Raw genomic sequence first — 19,359 nt, forward strand, 5'->3', positions numbered from 1 at the left:
TTGGAAGGCTAGGTAAAGGAAGGGACTCTTCAAGATTAGTAGGACTCAAGCAGTCATAAGAATATGGTGTAGACCCAAAGAAGGTAACCTTGGCTTTTGAATGAATTGATGTGAAGTAGGGTTATAACGTTGATAACCTTTTTGGATTGAATGAGGATCCAACTTCTGTATTCCTGGATTTTATTGATCGACAAAGGACACACAACCAAACAAGGAAGTGGGAACAAAGGAGCCTTTAGGAAGAGAATTGAATATGGTATTACAACAATTTATTGATGAGAAAGCAAGCGATGAGCATGGAATCACTCCGAAAAGCTTTGGGGACATTCATTTTATATTAGTAGGGTACAACTGACTTCGAGAATATGCTTGTTTTTCTTCTTTACAACTTCATTTTATTGTGGAGTGTGGGCATAAGATGACAAACGAATCAACCAGAGTTAGTCATATGGTTAATGAACTGGGCATTGAACCACTCCTTTGCATTATCACTAAGAAAGTACATCAAATTGATCCCTTATTTGAGAAACATAACAAAATATCATAGCCCTAACTTTGACATGAGACAACTAGGACTCCACGCATTTATTAACTCGGGAAGTGAAAGGAATGATGATGCTTTTCCAACTTACAAGACACACTCAAGATTAGACATAGAACTTAAAGTAGGAACTAGCTATTTTAAGTTATCCAATGAAGGATGACTAAGGCAACAATGGATTTGTAGTGTTGTAATAGAAGCAATGTAGGCAATAGAAGGAGAGAATGACTTATTAGCAAATTTCATGAGCTTTGCATCCTGTGCTAATAATTTTCCTCATCAATCTGGAAGCTAGGGTCTTAAATTTTGAAGCTCCAAAAGTATGAAAATTTCGATATTGATGTAAATTTTAATTTCGATTTGAACAAATGATGGAAATTTGTAGTAAAGAATGGAATTCTTTTATGAAACCTTAAAAAATGGTTAATAGACATAATAATGTAAGTTTTAGGACTAATATATTATAAATCAAATACATCCATGTTGTGTATGAAGTGAAATAGATGCTATATAGTGTGCATTAAACATATTCAGTTAATATAAATGAAATTCATAAGTCAATTCAATATTATTTATTATACAAATAAATATAATTTTTTAGGCCTGAATGGTTAAATATAATGTTGTTTCTAATATCTAAGTTTAATTTTTCATATAATTTAAAAAAGCTTTTGTGATAATCTTTTGTTTCAATAAAAAAACAAATGAGAGAGCAATTTCATTGTATTTGAATATCTCACATTTGAATTCCATAGAAATTTCATTCTATAGTTAAAATTTTGACAAGTTTGACTAAAAGTTTGAGATTTCGTTGCTAAAATTTTGATGGAAATTTTGTATGATAGAAATTGACTACCATTTTACTTTTGAAGGTGATAGTGAGAATAATGAAATTCCGTGGAAATTTAAGACCATAGTTACAAAGTAAAGCATAATATTAATTGTTAGGAATATACAAAATGGATGAAAGAGAAATTGAAGGAGTAATATTTATACTGGAGGGCAGAAAAAAAGTTGTTTGAACCTGTTATATGGTTAGTGGCAACACAATTGATGACCCAAGGAAAAGTAAGAGAGATACTTGATAACATGTTGGCTATATGACTACCTTTCAGAGAAAAAGATGTAATGTGATGAGATGTGTGATGGGATGCTGAGACTGCAAGAACCTCAAATACTCCTTTAAATTATGCTCTTCACCATTGGCTGAACAAGTAACTGATAAAGGAGACATACCTTTGGCATATGTGGACTCCATTCCAACACACAACATTTTACCATTGGAGCAAATAAAAAACATACAGTGAACAAGGTACTTTTAGGATTTATGAACTGCATCTCAAAAACCAACAAACATTGTTTCAAGCCCAATGAACTCAGTATATGCAACAAACAACCACGAGCAGTACCACAGAATCATTCTTGGAGTGCCACTCATGAACAAGTAAAAGGTGAGATCTTTAGACAAAAATCTATCACCAAAAACTCAATGATGTAGAGGGACTCAAACTATATAGGATCAATTCAGGCCAAGAACACGGTTGTATGAAGCCTCACACGCTGGCACATGGGGTCAACACTGTCAGCCTTCGAACGGCACGTCAAGGTGTGTGAGGGCATCTTTAGTTATGGGATTTCAAGGGTTAGTGGTTTGACAGTGTTTGTGGGTGGCTTTGCTGTTGGTTTGGATGATCTAAAGGGTTTTCTTGTTCTTGAACTGGCACTTTTGTCCATGGAATTTTCAGTGGCTACTGTGTCGTCCGGCAGCTGTTGGCTGCCTTAGGCCTTTGGGAGTGCTAGTAGTTCTCCTACGATGATAGATATGCAGAGGATTTAGTGTGTTATGCCTTGATTTGACAATGGCAACAACACTTAGGGTTTAGGTCTCAAGACCATGCTCTAATACCATGTTAAGAGTATTGTGTAAATTGGAAGACCTAATCACAACAAATTGGTCTCTCTCTCTATTTCTAAGATATGCCACGTGCATAACAATGACTGTAACACCCTTACTAACTGAGGACTAACATAGCAATAACACATAGCAATAATACTAAATAACTAAAGTAACCAGTAATGATGTGGTTATGAACATGGGAAAAATTCCTCTATTCAAGACAAAATATCCACTTGCTGGCCTCTCATATTCCTTTTATCTTTATTTTAGCCCATCAGCCCTTTTTGGTTTTCACATGGTGTTTGTTCCTTCTTGTATCTAGGATGAGTTCGGTCCCTTTTTTTTTGGCTAAACTTCTCCCTTTTAACAGTAAAATTTGGGTGTAACATGTTTGGTAAACAACTTTTTTAGCTTTTAAAATTTTTAAAGAACTTTTAAAGTTAGTGTTAAGGCTTGAATTATATTATTGTTTCACAACCTAAAAGCTTAAGATTTTAGTTATAGTGGTAATCTAAATGGCATGAAAACCATGGTTGCCAAGAGGTTTTAGGTTCTAGTCTTGTTGCCTAGATTTCTTGTTCGTTTGTTAAAATTTTTCTTATTTAATGTTGAAAATTGGGTAAAATGGGAAGACCAAATCTTAATGATAGGTCTCTCCCTCTATTTATACTATATGTCAAGTATAATACCAATGACCATAATATCGTCACTAACTCATACTTACTAACACAAATCTAACACATACTAATAATGCTAAATGACCAAATAACAATTAACAGTCCCCCTCAAGCTAGAGCATATATATCATATGCTCCTAGCTTGTTACAAATGAATTTCACATGAGCACCTCTAAAAATTAGATTTCAAATATAGTGGTTGTGATGAACTTCTGTACAAGTTTCTCCCGAACATGGTGGTAAACTGGTAATCAACTTCAATGTGCTTTGTCTGCTCATGGAAGATCGGGTTGGAGGCAATCTGAAGAGAAACTTGATTATCATACATCTACTTTATAGGCTATGTGGAAACCCAGTTCTTCCAACATGTTCTTCAATCAAACAAGGTCATATGTAGAGTGAGCCACAGCCCTATACTTTGTCTTAGCACTTGACTTGGCCACTACGGTTTGTTTCTTACTTTTCCAAGAAACCAAATTACCACCAACAAAGGTACAGTTTCTAGTTATGGATGTTCAGTTGGAAGGTGACCCAACCCAATATGCATCTATATGTCCCTGAATATGTGTGTGACCTCGATCCTGATATAAGAGACCTCTCATTGTTGCACCTTTGAGATATCTCAAAATGCGAGTTACTGCATCCTAGTGACTTGTTCTTGGAGAATCGAGAAATTGATTCAACACTTGTTGTGAAAGATATATCCGTTCTAGTGACTATGAGATTATTCAACTTTCTAACATGTATCTGATACCATCCTGGGTTAGACAAAAAATGATCCATATCTAGCACTAACTTATTGTTGGGATCCATGGTGTATCAATAGGTTTGGATCCCAATAGCCTAGTCTCATCTAAAAGATCTATAACATACTTTGTTTGTGACAAGACCATTCCCATACAAGATCTTGATACTTTTATTTTATACTCAAGAAGTACTTCAATGGTCCCAAATTTTTGGTTTGAAATTTAGTATGTAGGAAAAGCTTTAGATCCTAGATGCCTTGATCATCTCCAATAATCACAATATCATTCACATACACATTAAGCAAATCCTACCAGATGGAATATGCTGATAAGATATATGCCAGATGGAATATGACGATAAGATATAGAGTGATCCACTACACATCGTTGGAGGCCAAACTTGAGTAGGACAACACTAAATCAACCAAACCATGCTCTTGGAGTTTGTTTTAAACCATATAATGATTTCTTGAGCTGACACACTAAGTCTGACTCCCCTTGAGCAACAAACCCATTACTCTATACCTCCTTATGAAAATCACCATGTGGGAAAACATTCTTCACATCTAACTAATGCAAAGGCCAATAGTAGTGGCTAAAGAGATTAACAAACATATTGAAGCAAGTTTAACAACTGGAGAGAATGTTTTTGAATAATCTTACCTATATGCTTGAGTAAATCCCTTGGCAACAAGGCGGGCCTACAATCGAACCATGGAAGCATCTGGATTGACCTTCACAGTATACACCCATCGACAAACAATTATAGACTTATTAGGAGGTAGAGGTACCAACTCTCAAGTATCACTATCCTGTAGTACATGCATCTCTTCAATCATTGCCTTCCTTCACCTAAAATGGGATAGAGCTTTAGAAAAAGATTTTGGAATAGCAACAAAAGAAAAAGTACTAACAAAATAGTAATATGAGGGTTACAAGAAATCATAATAAACAAAATTAGAGATTAGATGCTGGGTACAACTACATTTACTTTTCAAACAACAATTGGAGGATCAACATCTTGGGAAATAAGATCATCTGATGAGGGAACTAAAGGTGTAGAGGGGAAGCTAGAGGAGGCTCTCCTCCCTTGAACCTCTGTGTGTGTATCTACAAATTGGGATGATCCAAGCAATGAGAAGCACTTGAACTGGACGAGGATGTAGGAGGATTGAACACAAATATAGGTTAGGATCTGGAAGGCAAGGAAGACGAAGGGACTCATTAAGGTTAACAAAACTCAAGGAATTAAAGTAGTATGGTGTGTACTAAAAAAAGGTGACAATAAAAAAGACAAATAATTGATGTAAAGTAGGGCTATAACATTGGTATTCCTTTTGAGTATAGAAATACCCTAGAAAAATACATTTGATAGCATGAGGATCCAACTTATCTATTCTTGGAGTTAATTGATGGACAAAAGACACACGACAAAATAAACAAGGAGGAAGGGAGAACAAAGGAGCCTTAGCGAAGATAACTGAATATGAAATTTTACTACCGAGGACAAAGAATGACATTTTATTAATAAGAGCGCAAGTAGTGAGCACGACATCACTCCAAAAATGTTTGGGGACATTCATTTGATACAATAGGGTATGAGTGATTTTGAGAAGGTGTCTGCTTTTCCATTATGTAACTCCATTTTGTTTTGGAGTGTGGGCATAAGATGACTAATGGATCATACTAAAATTACTCATATAGGTAGTGAATTCGGTATTGAAGTACTCCTTAGTATTATCACTACGAAGTATCTTTATTAGCATATCAAACTGAGTTTTGTTTGAGAAAAAAAGGCACAAAAGATATTAAACAGCTTAGAATGATCTTCCATTAAATAGAACCAACTCATGCTAGAGTAGTCATCGATAAATGTAACAAAGTACTGAAACCCCAATTTTGATGTGATACAAATAGGACCCCAAACATAAGAATGGACGAACATGAAAGGACTATCTGCCTGTTATTGACCTGGAAGTATAGGGAACATGATGATTTTTTTCCTAATTGATAAGACTCACACTCAAGACTAGACACATAACTCAAGGTAGGAACTAGCTGTTTCAGTTTGTCCAAGTATGGATGATCAAGGCGACAGTGGATTTGAAGTGGGGTAGCAGTGGCTGTGTAGGCAATGGGATAAGAGAGAGACTCAAAGTTGTAAAGTCCATGAGCCTCACATCATGTGCCAATTGTATTCCACATCTTCTGGTCCTAACTAACCACAAAATCAGAAAAGAAGGTTACTGAACAATTTAGTGCCTTTGTAAGCTCATTAACTGACCTTAGATTGAAAGGGGACTTAGTAATGTGTAAAACAGAAGAAAGAGAATCTGTTCTATCCCCTTAATTATAGTTGTGGACCCATCAGCAAGGGTAATTTGAGGTAGATTTTTAGGATACTGGAGGGTAGAAAAGAAGTTGGTTACACTTGTCGTATGGTTAGTAGTAGCAGAGTTGATAATCCAAGGACCAGTGTGAGAGATACCAGATGCCATGTAAACTATAGGATTAGCCTTGAGCAAAAAATGCAATGTGATGAGATGCTTGTCGGGATGCTTGATATTGTAGGAACCTTAAATACTCTTCCCCTGAGATAGTTATAGTTTGCTGTTCACTTGAACAAATTCCTAATGAGGGAAACACAATTTTGGGATCTTAGGACGCCATCCTAACACACACAATCTTGATACAACTTTAAATCAGAAATTCATAGCAAACAAAATGTTCTTGGGGTTCCAAAAGTGAACTTCTCAACCAACCGAAATGACCATGAGTGAATTTCCGGACCAATCGAAACAAACACAAACAAGTCAACCACTAATTCAACAAAAGAGTCGCCAACAACTGGAAATAGTGATGCCACAGCCTTACAAAATCAAATGTAAAAATGCTGTCACTGCTCCAAGAGACTCAGCTATGAGCTTTACTAATACCAAACAACACTGGATCGCCATGGGTGCATGGTTGAAAAAGTTAGGTTTTTTGAACAAAAAACATGCCCAATAGCTTGATTTTTTGGTGTATGGAAATTATTAAGGCATTCTGAAAATAGAATGCAGAAAAGGTGGCCAGAATTTGTCTCGTGTGCTGGCGCATGGGGTTGGCACTGCTGGAAGTCTGCCAGTGCTTGGGGGCATGTGAGGAGGCTTCTGGTGATGGAGTTTTGCAGATCTACAGATCGGAGGGTTCTGTTGTAGGTTATACAATTGGTTTTTTGAAATACGTAAGGTTTTTGAAGGTTCTGAGTTGGGTAGGGATGGCCAGGAAATTTTCTAGGGATGACTCAGTTTTATGGCAATCCCTGGACTTATTTCTAGGCTGTAGGAGTGTGGTTGATCCTCCTAGTCTGACTGATTTGCGTAGGATAAATAGGTTTAGGGTTTGGTTTGGTGGTGGTAGGGTTTGGGTTTGATCTTGCATTTATACAATGTTGAATAATTGGGTAAAATGAAGACCTAACCTGAATGATAGGTCTTTCCCTCTATTTAAAATATATGTCAAGTACAATACCAATGACCATAATACCCTAACTAACTCACACTTACTAAACATAACTCCAAAACTTGCTAATAATGCTAAATGACCAAATTATCATTAACAGTCCTTGTAATGGTTGTTACTTGTCATTTATCTCTCTCCCCACATGCAATTGGGCTGAATGTGCAGGACAGTATTAAGGCGTGATGTGCATTGTTGGCCACAACTTAATGCTTAAGCTTGTAGGTGAAATGGTAATCTAACATATATATTTGAAGCCTTTGAAAGCTAAAAGCTAGATTTTTTTTTTCCAACAAACTATTCTATTCCATGAATGTCCTTAATATTTTTTGAATATGACAAAATTATCAATGCATTAATTATATTTCCTAAAAATATATATCTATTTGTCATTCTAAATATTTTCATGCACCTTACAACTTTCTTATTAAACATTTAGAATCAGCCTTTTTTTTTTCCTAACAGCTTCTGTTCACGAGGGGACCAAAGAATTTTTACAATGATCTCAGTCAGCGTCTTTTAAATAGTTGCTTTTCAAAAGTTACCTGGGGGGCGCGAAACTAAGCCCTAGTGTGCAATGTATTATGCTCAAAGATGGTGAATTTGTTAGGTGTTGGATAACAAGGATAAATGCACTAGATGATGTGTCGTATGGAGATATATTTATGCAATCATATTTGAAACGGAATTATAGTTGTGTTTTCTGTGAATCCATGTCTTCTTTTTCTAGGATCTATTTCTTAAGATTTTCAGACAGCTGGGGGACTGGGGCTCCATCTTTTGCCCTAATTTAATATTGCAATATTGCCTTGAGAATTGTTCTGGTGCTTTATATGCATGGCTTATTATAAATATTATAGATGTTGTATATGTTGTTTATTGTATAAAGAAGAAAAAAATTTCTTTAGTTGGTAATTCTTTTGAATGTCTTATAGGCAGTGGACCAGACTTCACAAAATGGCATAATTTTCATTGATGGCTCTGGACCAACATATGCCACTTCAACTGTAAGGGCAACGTGTTGGATGTTCTGTTTTTTTTCTCGAGTTTGTTAATTTCTAATCTTTCCAAATCTATCCTAGTTCAATTTTTGGCATGGTAGATATTAAAATTTTGTGTAAAAGAAAATCAAATTGATTGTGTCATATTTTGTCTGGTTTGCAGAATCAAATTACTACTGTTTGATTATTGTGTGAGTAAATCACAAGATTGCATCCTGTTTTCAAGTCAGGAAAAATGCATTTTCTTGAGAATTTAGTATGTTTTCATCTCTTTTTCTTTCAAAGGATGTTTTATTTGTGGGGATTGATTGCCTTGCAAAATTCTTCAAGAGTTTGTCCAGATATTGCAGAGGAAAAGAAAGAATCAAACTTGCAAATTGGCTAAATGTCAAAATAGAATAAGATGGTGGCTATGGAGTTGGAGATTAATCTCAGTTGCAGCTGAGACAGCTGAGCAATGAAAGCTGTCCATGGCTGTGTGCTTAACATGAAATTCACGTGGGGCCCAAAGCCATTAATGGATGAGATTTCACAGTTGTGACTGAGGTGACTGCATAGTATTAATGTTCCAAATTTTGGAAACTGAATAGTCATTTGCTTGTTGCAGGATGGAATATCCACTCACTGTATCATTAGGAATCGGATTGTACTTCAATAATTTTACTGGGTTCAAATCCTAGGGTCGTGATCAAACCCTTCTGCTGGTTGTGGAGCCATAATCAAAATTAATTCTTTTGGCAAGGAGAGATGCCGTTTGCAGCAAGTTATTGTTCAGAGAATTATCATTGCATGAAAAATTTATGTTTATCAACTGAACATATACATTGTAGCACAAATGTGTTGCCCCCTGCAACATAGATATTTTTTATGCTTTTCATGTGTATTGGGGACATACGTGCAATTATGGGTTTATTTTATGCATTTTTGTGTGGTCGGTTATTTCTTTGAGATAATTTAATGTACCTTCAATTTACCTTCTGGAGTTTAGAGACCTTGTTTATTCAAAAAAGAGAAAATATTTGTTCTCTTTTCAAGTATCTTCAATTATCATCCCCCTTTAGATATTGATACTTTTTTGAGTTCACTAACTAAAACAAAGATAATTAAGACTGAAATATTGCAAGTGCACAACATTAGACATCTGACTGCTCCAATAACTCCCTAACTGGTTCTTTGCTCCATTCTTAAGTGCATTTACAGCAATTCCATTTTTTAATTGTGCCAAATTTAATCTTCCAAAATTTCAGTGGAAAGTGATGTCTCTTTTTTCTTTTTTCTTTTTAACATATATAGGATTGTTTAATAACTTGATACATTCTCGACACACTTGCTAAAATTGAAACTTCCATTTCAGGTTGGTGTTTTATGGTTCCCTGTAGTTGACACATGTATAAATTTTTTTTATATTTGTACTTTGGTATTGACCATATAATGTGCTTAATTATAATGTACTTTTGGCTAATGTGGATTGGTGATGCGTTAAATAAGCAATACGTTATCCCCATAACACTCTTGCTGATGTGATTATATCAATGATGCAGACATTCCAGGATTCCTTAATTGCTGCTGGGGCAGGAATATCCTTGGTTGACTCTGTGGTGATACCTCAATCTTGCACATCAGCCCCTTCGTGGGATTATATCTTTTCCACTTGCTGATATGTCTTTATCATTCATGTTCCTCTAATGTTTAATTGAGTTTTCCACCTGATACTATGTTGAGTACTTTGTGAGTACAAACTTTTGAAATGTTTGGAATAGCCATCTGCCCGAATCTTTAATGTCAATTTCAGGTGGCAGCATCAAAGAGCAGCCGGGATCCACCCACAGGTTTTGCTCTGATACGACCACCGGGCCATCATGCAATTCCAAAGGGGCCTATGGGATTTTGTGTTTTTGGAAATGTGGCCATTGCAGCTCGTTATGCTCAACGTCATCATGGATTAAAGCGTGTGTTCATCATTGATTTTGATGTTCACCATGGGAATGGAACAAATGATGCATTTTATGATGATCCAGACATATTCTTCCTTTCCACTCACCAAGTAAGCCATGATTTGTGCAAATGAATATTGTGCATCTTAATATATATGTACTAGATATTATTTGGCATTGCTCTTTTTTTTTTCCCAATGTAGTCACTAATTTCATAGTTTGTTTAATGTTTACATGCCTTGAATAATTTCTAGTTGTGTCTTGACTTCTATATCCGTTGGTTCAACCATATGTACTCCAATGTCTTTGACAAGGTCAATGCTGTCTTTGACAATGTCAATGCACTTGTTTTTTATTTTTATTTTTTTGTTTTAAGAATATTATTCCCTCCATGTCCGCCCCCAACCTACTTTTATTTCATTTTATTTATTTTTGTAATGGCTTAGCTTAGAAGCCTTGTTTCCTTTGACACCATCTAATTTTATCTGCATGCAAAGCCTTCCGTCATGGGTTATTGATTCTTTCTCATGATCTTAACACATCTAATCTTGCAAACACTTGTGGGTGGTTGTAATTGAATTTTGAAAGTTTTTAGGATTCATTATCTTAAGGAAGAAAACTGGAAGAAGAATAATAGATAACATGCAAAGATCTACTTTTAACTCCGCCTGTAATGCACTTAATGTCCTAATTTTTTCACACACAGCTAGTCCCAAGCTCTGGTTAAGGAGGAGGGTTGCATTAGGTAGCTGACAGCCAGCGTAAAATTTGTTAGATCACTATGATATGAATCCTTATCGAATATTTGCTGGGGCGTCCCCTACGAGTGACGCGTTGTACTTGAACCACCCGGGTGTAGTGAAAAGTAGGCGAGGGTGGGCTAGGTTGTCACCCCGAAGCGACGCACCGTGTCGGCGCGCGGGTACAGTGTCAAATATGTGAGGGTTCTTGCATCATTCTAGACGTGGGCAAGTAAAAACGTTAGTTTAGGAAACTAGGATTAAATTAGCAGCTTGGAATATAGGGACACTTACGGGTAAAAGCATGAAAATTGTGGATACAATGAATAGAAGAAGAATTAATATAATTTGCCTTCAAGAAACTAAGTGGGTGGGGGAGAAAGTTAGAGAAATCGATAAATTAGGATTTAAACTTTGGTACACTGGAATAGAAAAAGATAAGAATAGAGTAGGCATTATTATAGATAAAAACTTAAAAGATAGCGTTGTGGATGTAACTAGAGTAAGGGGTAGAATTATAAAAATCAAGATGGTATTAGGACAAGAGATAATAAATATCATTAGTGCTTATGCTCCTCAAGTTGGTTTAGCAGAAAATCTTAAGAGACAATTTTGGGAAGATATGGATAGTATTATACAAGGCATACCAGAGACTGAGAAAATATTTATAGGAGGAGATCTGAATGGACATGTTGGAAGAAATAATAAAAATTATGAGAGGATACATAGAGGATATGGATATGGAGACAAATAACCTTTAAAAGTGGACAAAATAGAAGTCAAATAGATTTTTTTTTTTAATTAGGAGGGTAGATTGTTTATCATGCAAGGATTGTAAAGTGATTCCAGGTGAAAGCCTAACCACACAACATAGAGTCTTATTGTTAGATATACATATTAAAAAATGGAAGAAAAAGGATAAAATAAACCAGTATAGGAGAACTAGATGGTGAAACCAAAAAGGAGAAAATATAATAAAATTTAAAGATAAAATGATCAAAGATGGGGATTGGACCTTAGAGGATGGGATAGATACAAATGGAATAGATTAGCTAGCTCTATTATAAAGATGGCAAAAGAGATTTTAGGTGAATCAAGGGAAAGATTCTCGAATAGCAAAGAGAGTTGGTGGTGGGATAAAGATGTACAAAAAATCATAAAGACAAAAAGAATTTGGTATAAAATGTGGCAAAAATGTAGAAACAGAGATAACTTTGAAAAATATAAGGAGACAAGAAAAGATGCAAAAGGGGCCGTTATTGAAGCTAAATATAGATCATTTAATAGTTTGTATAATAGATTAGGTACAAAGGAAGGGGAAAAAGATATACTTAAACTTGCTAAAGCTAGAGAAAGGAAGAGTAAGGACTTAGGAGATGTAAAATGTATAAAAAGTGAGGATGATATTGTCTTGGTTAAGGACGAAGATATTAAAGAAATATGGCGAAGTTACTTTATTAAGTTGTTTAACGAAAACCAAATAGAAGGCTTAAACTTAGAATTGTCAAATGAGGAAAAGACTAAAAATATAAGATTTATTCGCAAAATTAGAGTTAACGAAGTTAAGTTTGCACTAAAAAAATGAAAAATGGGAAAGTTATGAGACCAGATCATGGTTTTAAATAAAGGCCGCGACTGTTGCATAACGCCGTTACGTAACGGTTTTTTGGGTTACCGATACCGTTACACACCGCAAAATCGGTGGGAAGAAAAATCACGACCGTAGTGGCCGTTACGGATCGCGACCATTACGTAAAGGCTGCTACGGCCGTTACGTAACCGCTACAGGACTGTTACACAAAAAAAATATTATTTTTTTACCTTTTCTTCATATTTTAAGGCTTAGTTTTGTTATTGTTGTTCATACTTTTTCTCTCTTTCATATATCATTCTCAATATACCAAGTGGCAAGAGGGGGAAAAGATTATGATGAGGATGACAATGATACAAAATTTACTATTTCTTTAAATACTCAAAATAGAAGCATTAATAAACAATTTCAAAATACTAACTTGTTAGAAAAATATATTTTTTGATAATGTTAGTAATGTGATATTTATGTTCTTTACTTTTCAACTTCAACCTTATTTCTTTTCTGGCTATTTTATGTTTATATTATTCACATGTCTTATGTGTCTAATAGATTAATGGAGTGTATAATGTATTTTGTTTTATTAATTAATTTAGCACACATAAGAATTTATCACATATAAAAACAATGAGAAGTATAAATACGCGCACGCACACACACGTAATTTTCTATCAATGGTGGTTTAAATTAAATGTAAACTTGTTGCCCTTACCAAATAACTTAATTACTCGAATTAAAGGATCCAATATACACTAAAACTCTTTCTAAGAATGGCTAAAACATGCAAGTACACTAATATGCACAAGGTTGTGCGTGCTTCAAAAAAATTCACGGCCGTTACACCCGCTTCCCGTTATGTAACATCCGCTACTCCCGCTTCCCCTTACACCCGTTACCATTACGTTGCGCTACCCGCTACCGCGATTTAAAACCATGGACCAGATAACATCGCAATTGAAGTTTGGAAATGCTTGGCTGATAATGAAATTATATGGTTAACTAATTTATTTAATACAATTGTAAAAACTAAGAAAATGCCAGATGAATGGAGGAAAAACACTTTAATACCTATATACAAAAATAAAGGAGATATTTAAAATTGTAATAACTATCGTGGAATTAAACTTATGAGTCATACGATGAAACTATGGGAAATGGTAGTTGAACAAAGATTAAGGTTAGAAACGAAGATCTCTGAAAATCAATTTGGTTTTATGCTTAGGAGATCTACCACAGAAGTTATTTATCTTTTAAGATGACTAATGGAAAAGTTTAGGGAAAAAAAGAGGGACTTGCATATGATATTTATTGACCTTGAGAAAGCATATGATAGTATATCTAGGGAAGTTCTATGGTGGGTTTTAGAAAAAAAAGGTGTATGTTGTAGGTATACCGATGTCATTAAGGATATGTACGATGAAGTAATGATTAGTGCAAGGACTATAGATGGAGAAACTAGAGAATATCCAATTACCATAGGTGTACATCAAGAATTTGTTTTGAGTCCTTATCTTTTTGCTTTAGTGATGGACCAATTGACTAAAAGTATTCAAAAGAAGGTTCCATGGTGTATGCTGTTTGCAGATGATATTGTATTAATTGACGAAACTAGGGACGAAGTAGAGGCTGAGTTAGAATTATGGAGAGAAACTTTGGAATTTAGAGGCTTTAGGATAAGTATAAATAAAATAGAATATATGAAATGTAATTTTAGTAATGATAGGAGGAATATTGAAGACAAAGTTAAACTTGATGATGAAGAAATAAATAACACTTGTAGATTTCGATACCTTGGATCTATTATGCAAGCTGAAGAAGAAATTGAAGATGATGTAATGTATAAAGTTAAAGCAGATTGGGTAAAATGGAGAAGTGTTTCCAATGTGCTATGTGATTGTTGAATTCCCTTAAAATTGAAAGGGAAGTTTTATAGGATAGCTATAAGACCTACTATGCTAAATGGATTGGAATGTTGGGCGACGAAGAAACATAATATCCAAAAAGTAAAAATTGTCGAGATGAGAATGCTTAGATGGATGAGTGGTATAACATTGAAAGATAAATTGAGGAATGAACATATTCATGGTAAGTTAGGTGTAACTCCTATAGAAGATAAGATAAGGGAGAGACGCCTCAGATGGTATGGACACTTGCAATGTAGGCCTTATAGTGCACCTGTGAGGAAGAGTGACTTAGTTACTGTGGGGGGCAGTAGAAGAGGTAGGGATAGACCTAAAATGACTTGGAAGGAGATAGTGAGTATGAATTTAATATCCTTGAATCTATCAAAAGAAATGGTCCATGATCGCATAAATTGGCGGAAAAGGATTCACATAGCTGACCCCACTTAGTGGGACTAAGGCTTGGTTTTGTTGTTGTTGTTGTATGCAAAGAACTACTTTTCTTCAAGCCTTTGAAAGATGGGGTCCCCATGAAGTTTGTGGATCATGTGTATAGGGTTGCATAGAGATTGAGGAACCTTTTTTTAAAATAAAAAAAAAAAAACCCTGTGAAGTCATAATGAATAAATAAAACTGTGACACTTGGTTGACGATCTATTTAAATTTTTTTGGAGATACATGTTTATCTATATTTACAAGTAGACCTAGAATATAGATTAAACTATGTTCTTGACCCTTACCTGTATGTATCTATCCGTAGTTTGTCAACTTGCCAGAGAATGGCACTTGCTTTCCATGCGTGTTGTAAGTTGTTTGTAGGTATCTTAATATATATCTTTGGATGACCTTTTTGGTGCAGGGAAATTTGGGTAATTTCTATTGAAACTTCATAGTAATGTGTTTTTAGGAGCTACAATTATTTTTGTTAGAAGGTTTGAAATTGAGAAAGGTTTCTAGTCTTTAGCAAAGATGATTGATGAATGGAGCATTTTAGACTTCTAGTAAGATTATATCCAATCATTTTGTACAACATCAAAATATTTTATTGTCTAGTTAAACATGTCAGGAATTTTCGTAATATTGAGGTTTGTTGATATAACATTGAGAGTCTAATAATGGGCATACCATAAAAAATTTGAATTTCTAAGATGTATTTGTGTTTATCTGTGGTCAATAATGTTTGTGCTTTGGGTTTACCTTGCAGAATATAGCTTGATTGATTCATATTAATGGTTATTTTAGGCATTTATAATTATTAGTATCTTAGTGTTATGTTAATAAATGAAAAGTTAGTAAGGGTATTATGGTCATTCATATGCACATGACTTATATTATAAATAAAGGGTGAGACCTATCATTGTGATTAGATTTACCATTTTACCCAATTAATCAACATGATATTTAAAGCATGAATTTGGGACCTAAACCCTAATTACCACAACTAGCATCAAAAGTGAAGCCTAAATCCCTAAACTCGTTGCACGTCTACCATCATAGAAAAATTTCTAGCAACATCATAGCCCTAAAAAACAACTGGGAGTAGCTGGAAGCCAAAGCAGTAAAAATTTTCTTGGGTGACACTGCTTGTAAGAACCTGACTCGAGATATGTAGATTGACTAAATGAGAAAGGGTAAAAAGGTAAATTTTGTGGGCTTTGTCGATGAAGCCATTGTTCTCATTGATGAAGGCCCTCATACTCTTTGTCACTGAAATTCAGAGCCTCGTCGACGAAGAGATACTAAACATGTTGTAAAATATCGGAATAGGGTTTGTCGTCGAACGAGGCGGTTCGTCGATGAAATGTGTGGATGATTCATCGATGAAGGCACCGTCTCGTCGACGAATTGGACCGGGTCAAGGGTCTATAAATAGGATATTTTGTTGCTTCATTGCTAAGAAAGGTAAAACTCTCTCTTTCTCTCTCTAGAACTCGAATCCTCCCTTTCTTTTTCTAGGATTTCAGGCCGTCAGTTGTCGGAATCAACGATTCGACATTATCACATGGACCAGGAGGAGAAGTTCTACGTTTTTAGCGGATCGTAAATTCGTTTCGAGGATTTTTGGGTTTTGACCCAAAACCGAGGTAAGAGTCCGATTTCAGTTTCGTTTCGATATATATGTAGTAGTAAGAATTATAGTGAAGTATAGTTCTTGGATGTTTAGGTTTTGGGAATTTAGTTCGTAGTTTTGGAGCCGTTGAGTTCGTATTTTTGTATTCGGGAAAAGGTAAGGGGATTATAGTTATATCAGTTATATTTTGAAATCGGAATCGGTAAACATGTAGTTTACCATTGTATGTATGTTTTGGTTACTTATTTGGAAAAATCTATTGGGTGAAAATGCGAGATTTTCGGGTTACAGTTTTTGGGAAAATTGAGGGTTTCGGGTATCATCTTTATTTTTGTTGGAAAATCGTATATTGTATAAAACTGTAGTAATGGGATGACTGTATCTGTATTTGTATTAATTTGTATTTCTCGAATTGAAAAGGATATGATTTGTTGTATACTCAAATAAGTGTGGAATGAAATGTTGTATGTAAAATGTTCCAGGTTTTGTAAAATAGTTAGGGGTGGCTGATTACTGTATGCTGATGGGTATAGGAACATGAGTTTCAAAATTGTTCCAGGTTTTGTAAATCAGCTAGGGGCGGCTAATTACTTTATGCTGACGCCATGTCTCGGCTAATTATCATGGGCGAGAGTGTCCGACTCTATATCCGAGGGTGTGAAATATCACCTGTTTGTTCCGATTGGTCACCGATGGGTGTGAGTGGACACTGTACTGGCAACGATATCGCTGTGAGGCTTCGGTTATTGCAGGGTATTGGGTGCTTGAGTGTGACAACACTGACCGTATATTTGGTATCGTATGTACTGGAACTAGATTGTGAAAATACTGGAACTGTATCGTGTTATGCTTTATGTTGAAATAACACTTGTATGCCACATACTGATATAACTTGCTTTCTTCCTTACTGAGAGGTGTCTCACCCCAAATATACAAATGATTTTCAAGTCCTTCGGGTAGCCGAAACTAGCATCCTAGCATTCGGGAGCATGAGTGTCGGTTAGTTACGTAGAGTATTTATGTATGTAAGTAGGGATTCTGTAACTAGGTTGTCATTATTGGGATTTGTAGACACCCGGGGTATGTATGGTATTTTGGAATGTAGATTTTAGTTATGGATAGACTCTAGTATGGTACGTTTTATGGTATTTTCGCTGCGTATTTGATGTGTATGAATGTGTATAGGGTTTACGTGTACACCACGAGGTCAGACCCTCATTCAGTATAGTATCATGTTTGTTTAATTGATACAGAGAGAAGTTAGGTTACTAAATTCGCACTTGGGGCCCATTTGCGGGTTGGGGCGTGACAGTTTGGTTTCAGAACTGATCAGGTTGTTAGGTCTTGTAGACTTGGTTAGGCGTAGTTATATGTACATACCGGAGTATTAGATGTAGGAAATGGGTAGAGTAGGTCAAGGGTTGGTTTGTGCTAGATAGGGACTTATTGGCGGTGTTCAGTGTTTTTCCTGGAATGCTGATTTCAGTAAAATCACGGCGAACCATTGATGATTTCGTGTCGGTGTGGTAGGATAGACCTAGACCCGTGAGAGTAGTAGCTAACATGATTAGCTTTCAATGATTGTGTTAACTATGTATGACATAGGAATTCTAACCAATTCCTATCCTATTTTCATAATGGAGCCCAAGGATAACAACTTGGTTAGTGGTTCCGAGGGGACTGCGAGTGACGAGTCTCCTTCTGTGCCTCGGGATTTGACGAGGAAGGTTATGCGGGAGATCGGGCGTAGTGTTAGGAGACGTGAGCACTCTCCTACTACCTCGGGTTGTACCATAGAGAGGTTCACCCGCATGCACCCTTCGACGTTTACGGGAGGACCCGATCCGATAGTAGCAGAGAACTGGGTGCAGAAGACCGAGAAGATATTAGAAATTCTGCACTGCACTGATCAGCAGAAAGTTCTCTATTCTACTTTTTAGCTGGAAGGAGAGGCTGAAAGATGGTGGACGACTGTGAGTCTGCTTGAGAAGTAGAGAGCTAGTCCATCTGGTATGACTTGGAGCCGCTTCAAGGAGGTATTTTTCGAGAGATACTCCCTAGCTTCTACTCGTAACGCGAAGGCTAATGAGTTCTCGAGCCTGACTCAGGGAACCCTGATGGTGCAGAGATATGTTGCCAGATATATAGAGCTATCTCGTTTCGTGTCGTATTTGATCTCGAACGAGTATGAGAAGACTCAAAGGTTCGAGAAGGGTCTGAGGAAGGACATCCGCAGGCTTGTGGGTATGCTGCAGATTTGAGAGTTTTCTGTTTTGGTGGATAAAGCCACCATAGTTAAGGTTGACCTTTAGGGGGATGAAGTGGTACAGGAATAGAAGAAGAGGCCAGTCTCTTGTGGTTCTCATACTGGTCCTCGACAGGGACAGTGGAAGAAGAATAAGAACTATGGTTCGGGTTATCGTTGAATACCGAACGACAGAGTTCTCAGGGAGATCCATTCTCCGCACTATGCGCCAAGTGCCGTAAATGGCAGATGGGGAATGTCGGCCATTCTGGGGTAACTGCTACAACTGTGGCAAATCGGGTCACATATCCCGAAACAGTTAGGCACAGAGGAGTGATATGCATGCACAGAGCCAGAACCGTAGAAGTAATCAGATGTCGCGGGGAAACTATCAGGCAAACACGGCTCCGGTGAGGGTGTACTCCCTTACTCCAGCAGATGTGGAACACGCTGAGAACGTAGTGATAGGTACCATGTTATTGCTTTCGAATAGAACTGTTATTTGATTTGACTC

At 36.1% G+C, this 19,359-nt stretch overlaps 1 protein-coding gene across 5 annotated transcripts in view; it reads left to right on the forward strand.

Annotated features, from left to right (window-relative positions):
- LOC131162936 (histone deacetylase 14, chloroplastic) overlaps positions 1 to 19,359 on the forward strand; it is a 98,150-nt gene that overhangs the window by 68,573 nt on the left and 10,218 nt on the right. For 3 of the 5 annotated variants that reach the window (XM_058119558.1, XM_058119559.1, XM_058119563.1), the window contains 3 exons: positions 8,298 to 8,369; positions 9,905 to 9,961; positions 10,156 to 10,407. In XM_058119558.1, the coding sequence (XP_057975541.1) occupies positions 8,298 to 8,369; positions 9,905 to 9,961; positions 10,156 to 10,407 (381 nt within the window). The remainder of the gene's footprint in view (positions 1 to 8,297; positions 8,370 to 9,904; positions 9,962 to 10,155; positions 10,408 to 19,359) is intronic. The other 2 variants (XM_058119561.1, XM_058119562.1) reach the window with 1 other exon arrangement.

This window comes from Malania oleifera, chromosome 8, assembly GCF_029873635.1.
Source record: "Malania oleifera isolate guangnan ecotype guangnan chromosome 8, ASM2987363v1, whole genome shotgun sequence".
Taxonomy (NCBI): domain Eukaryota; kingdom Viridiplantae; phylum Streptophyta; class Magnoliopsida; order Santalales; family Ximeniaceae; genus Malania; species Malania oleifera.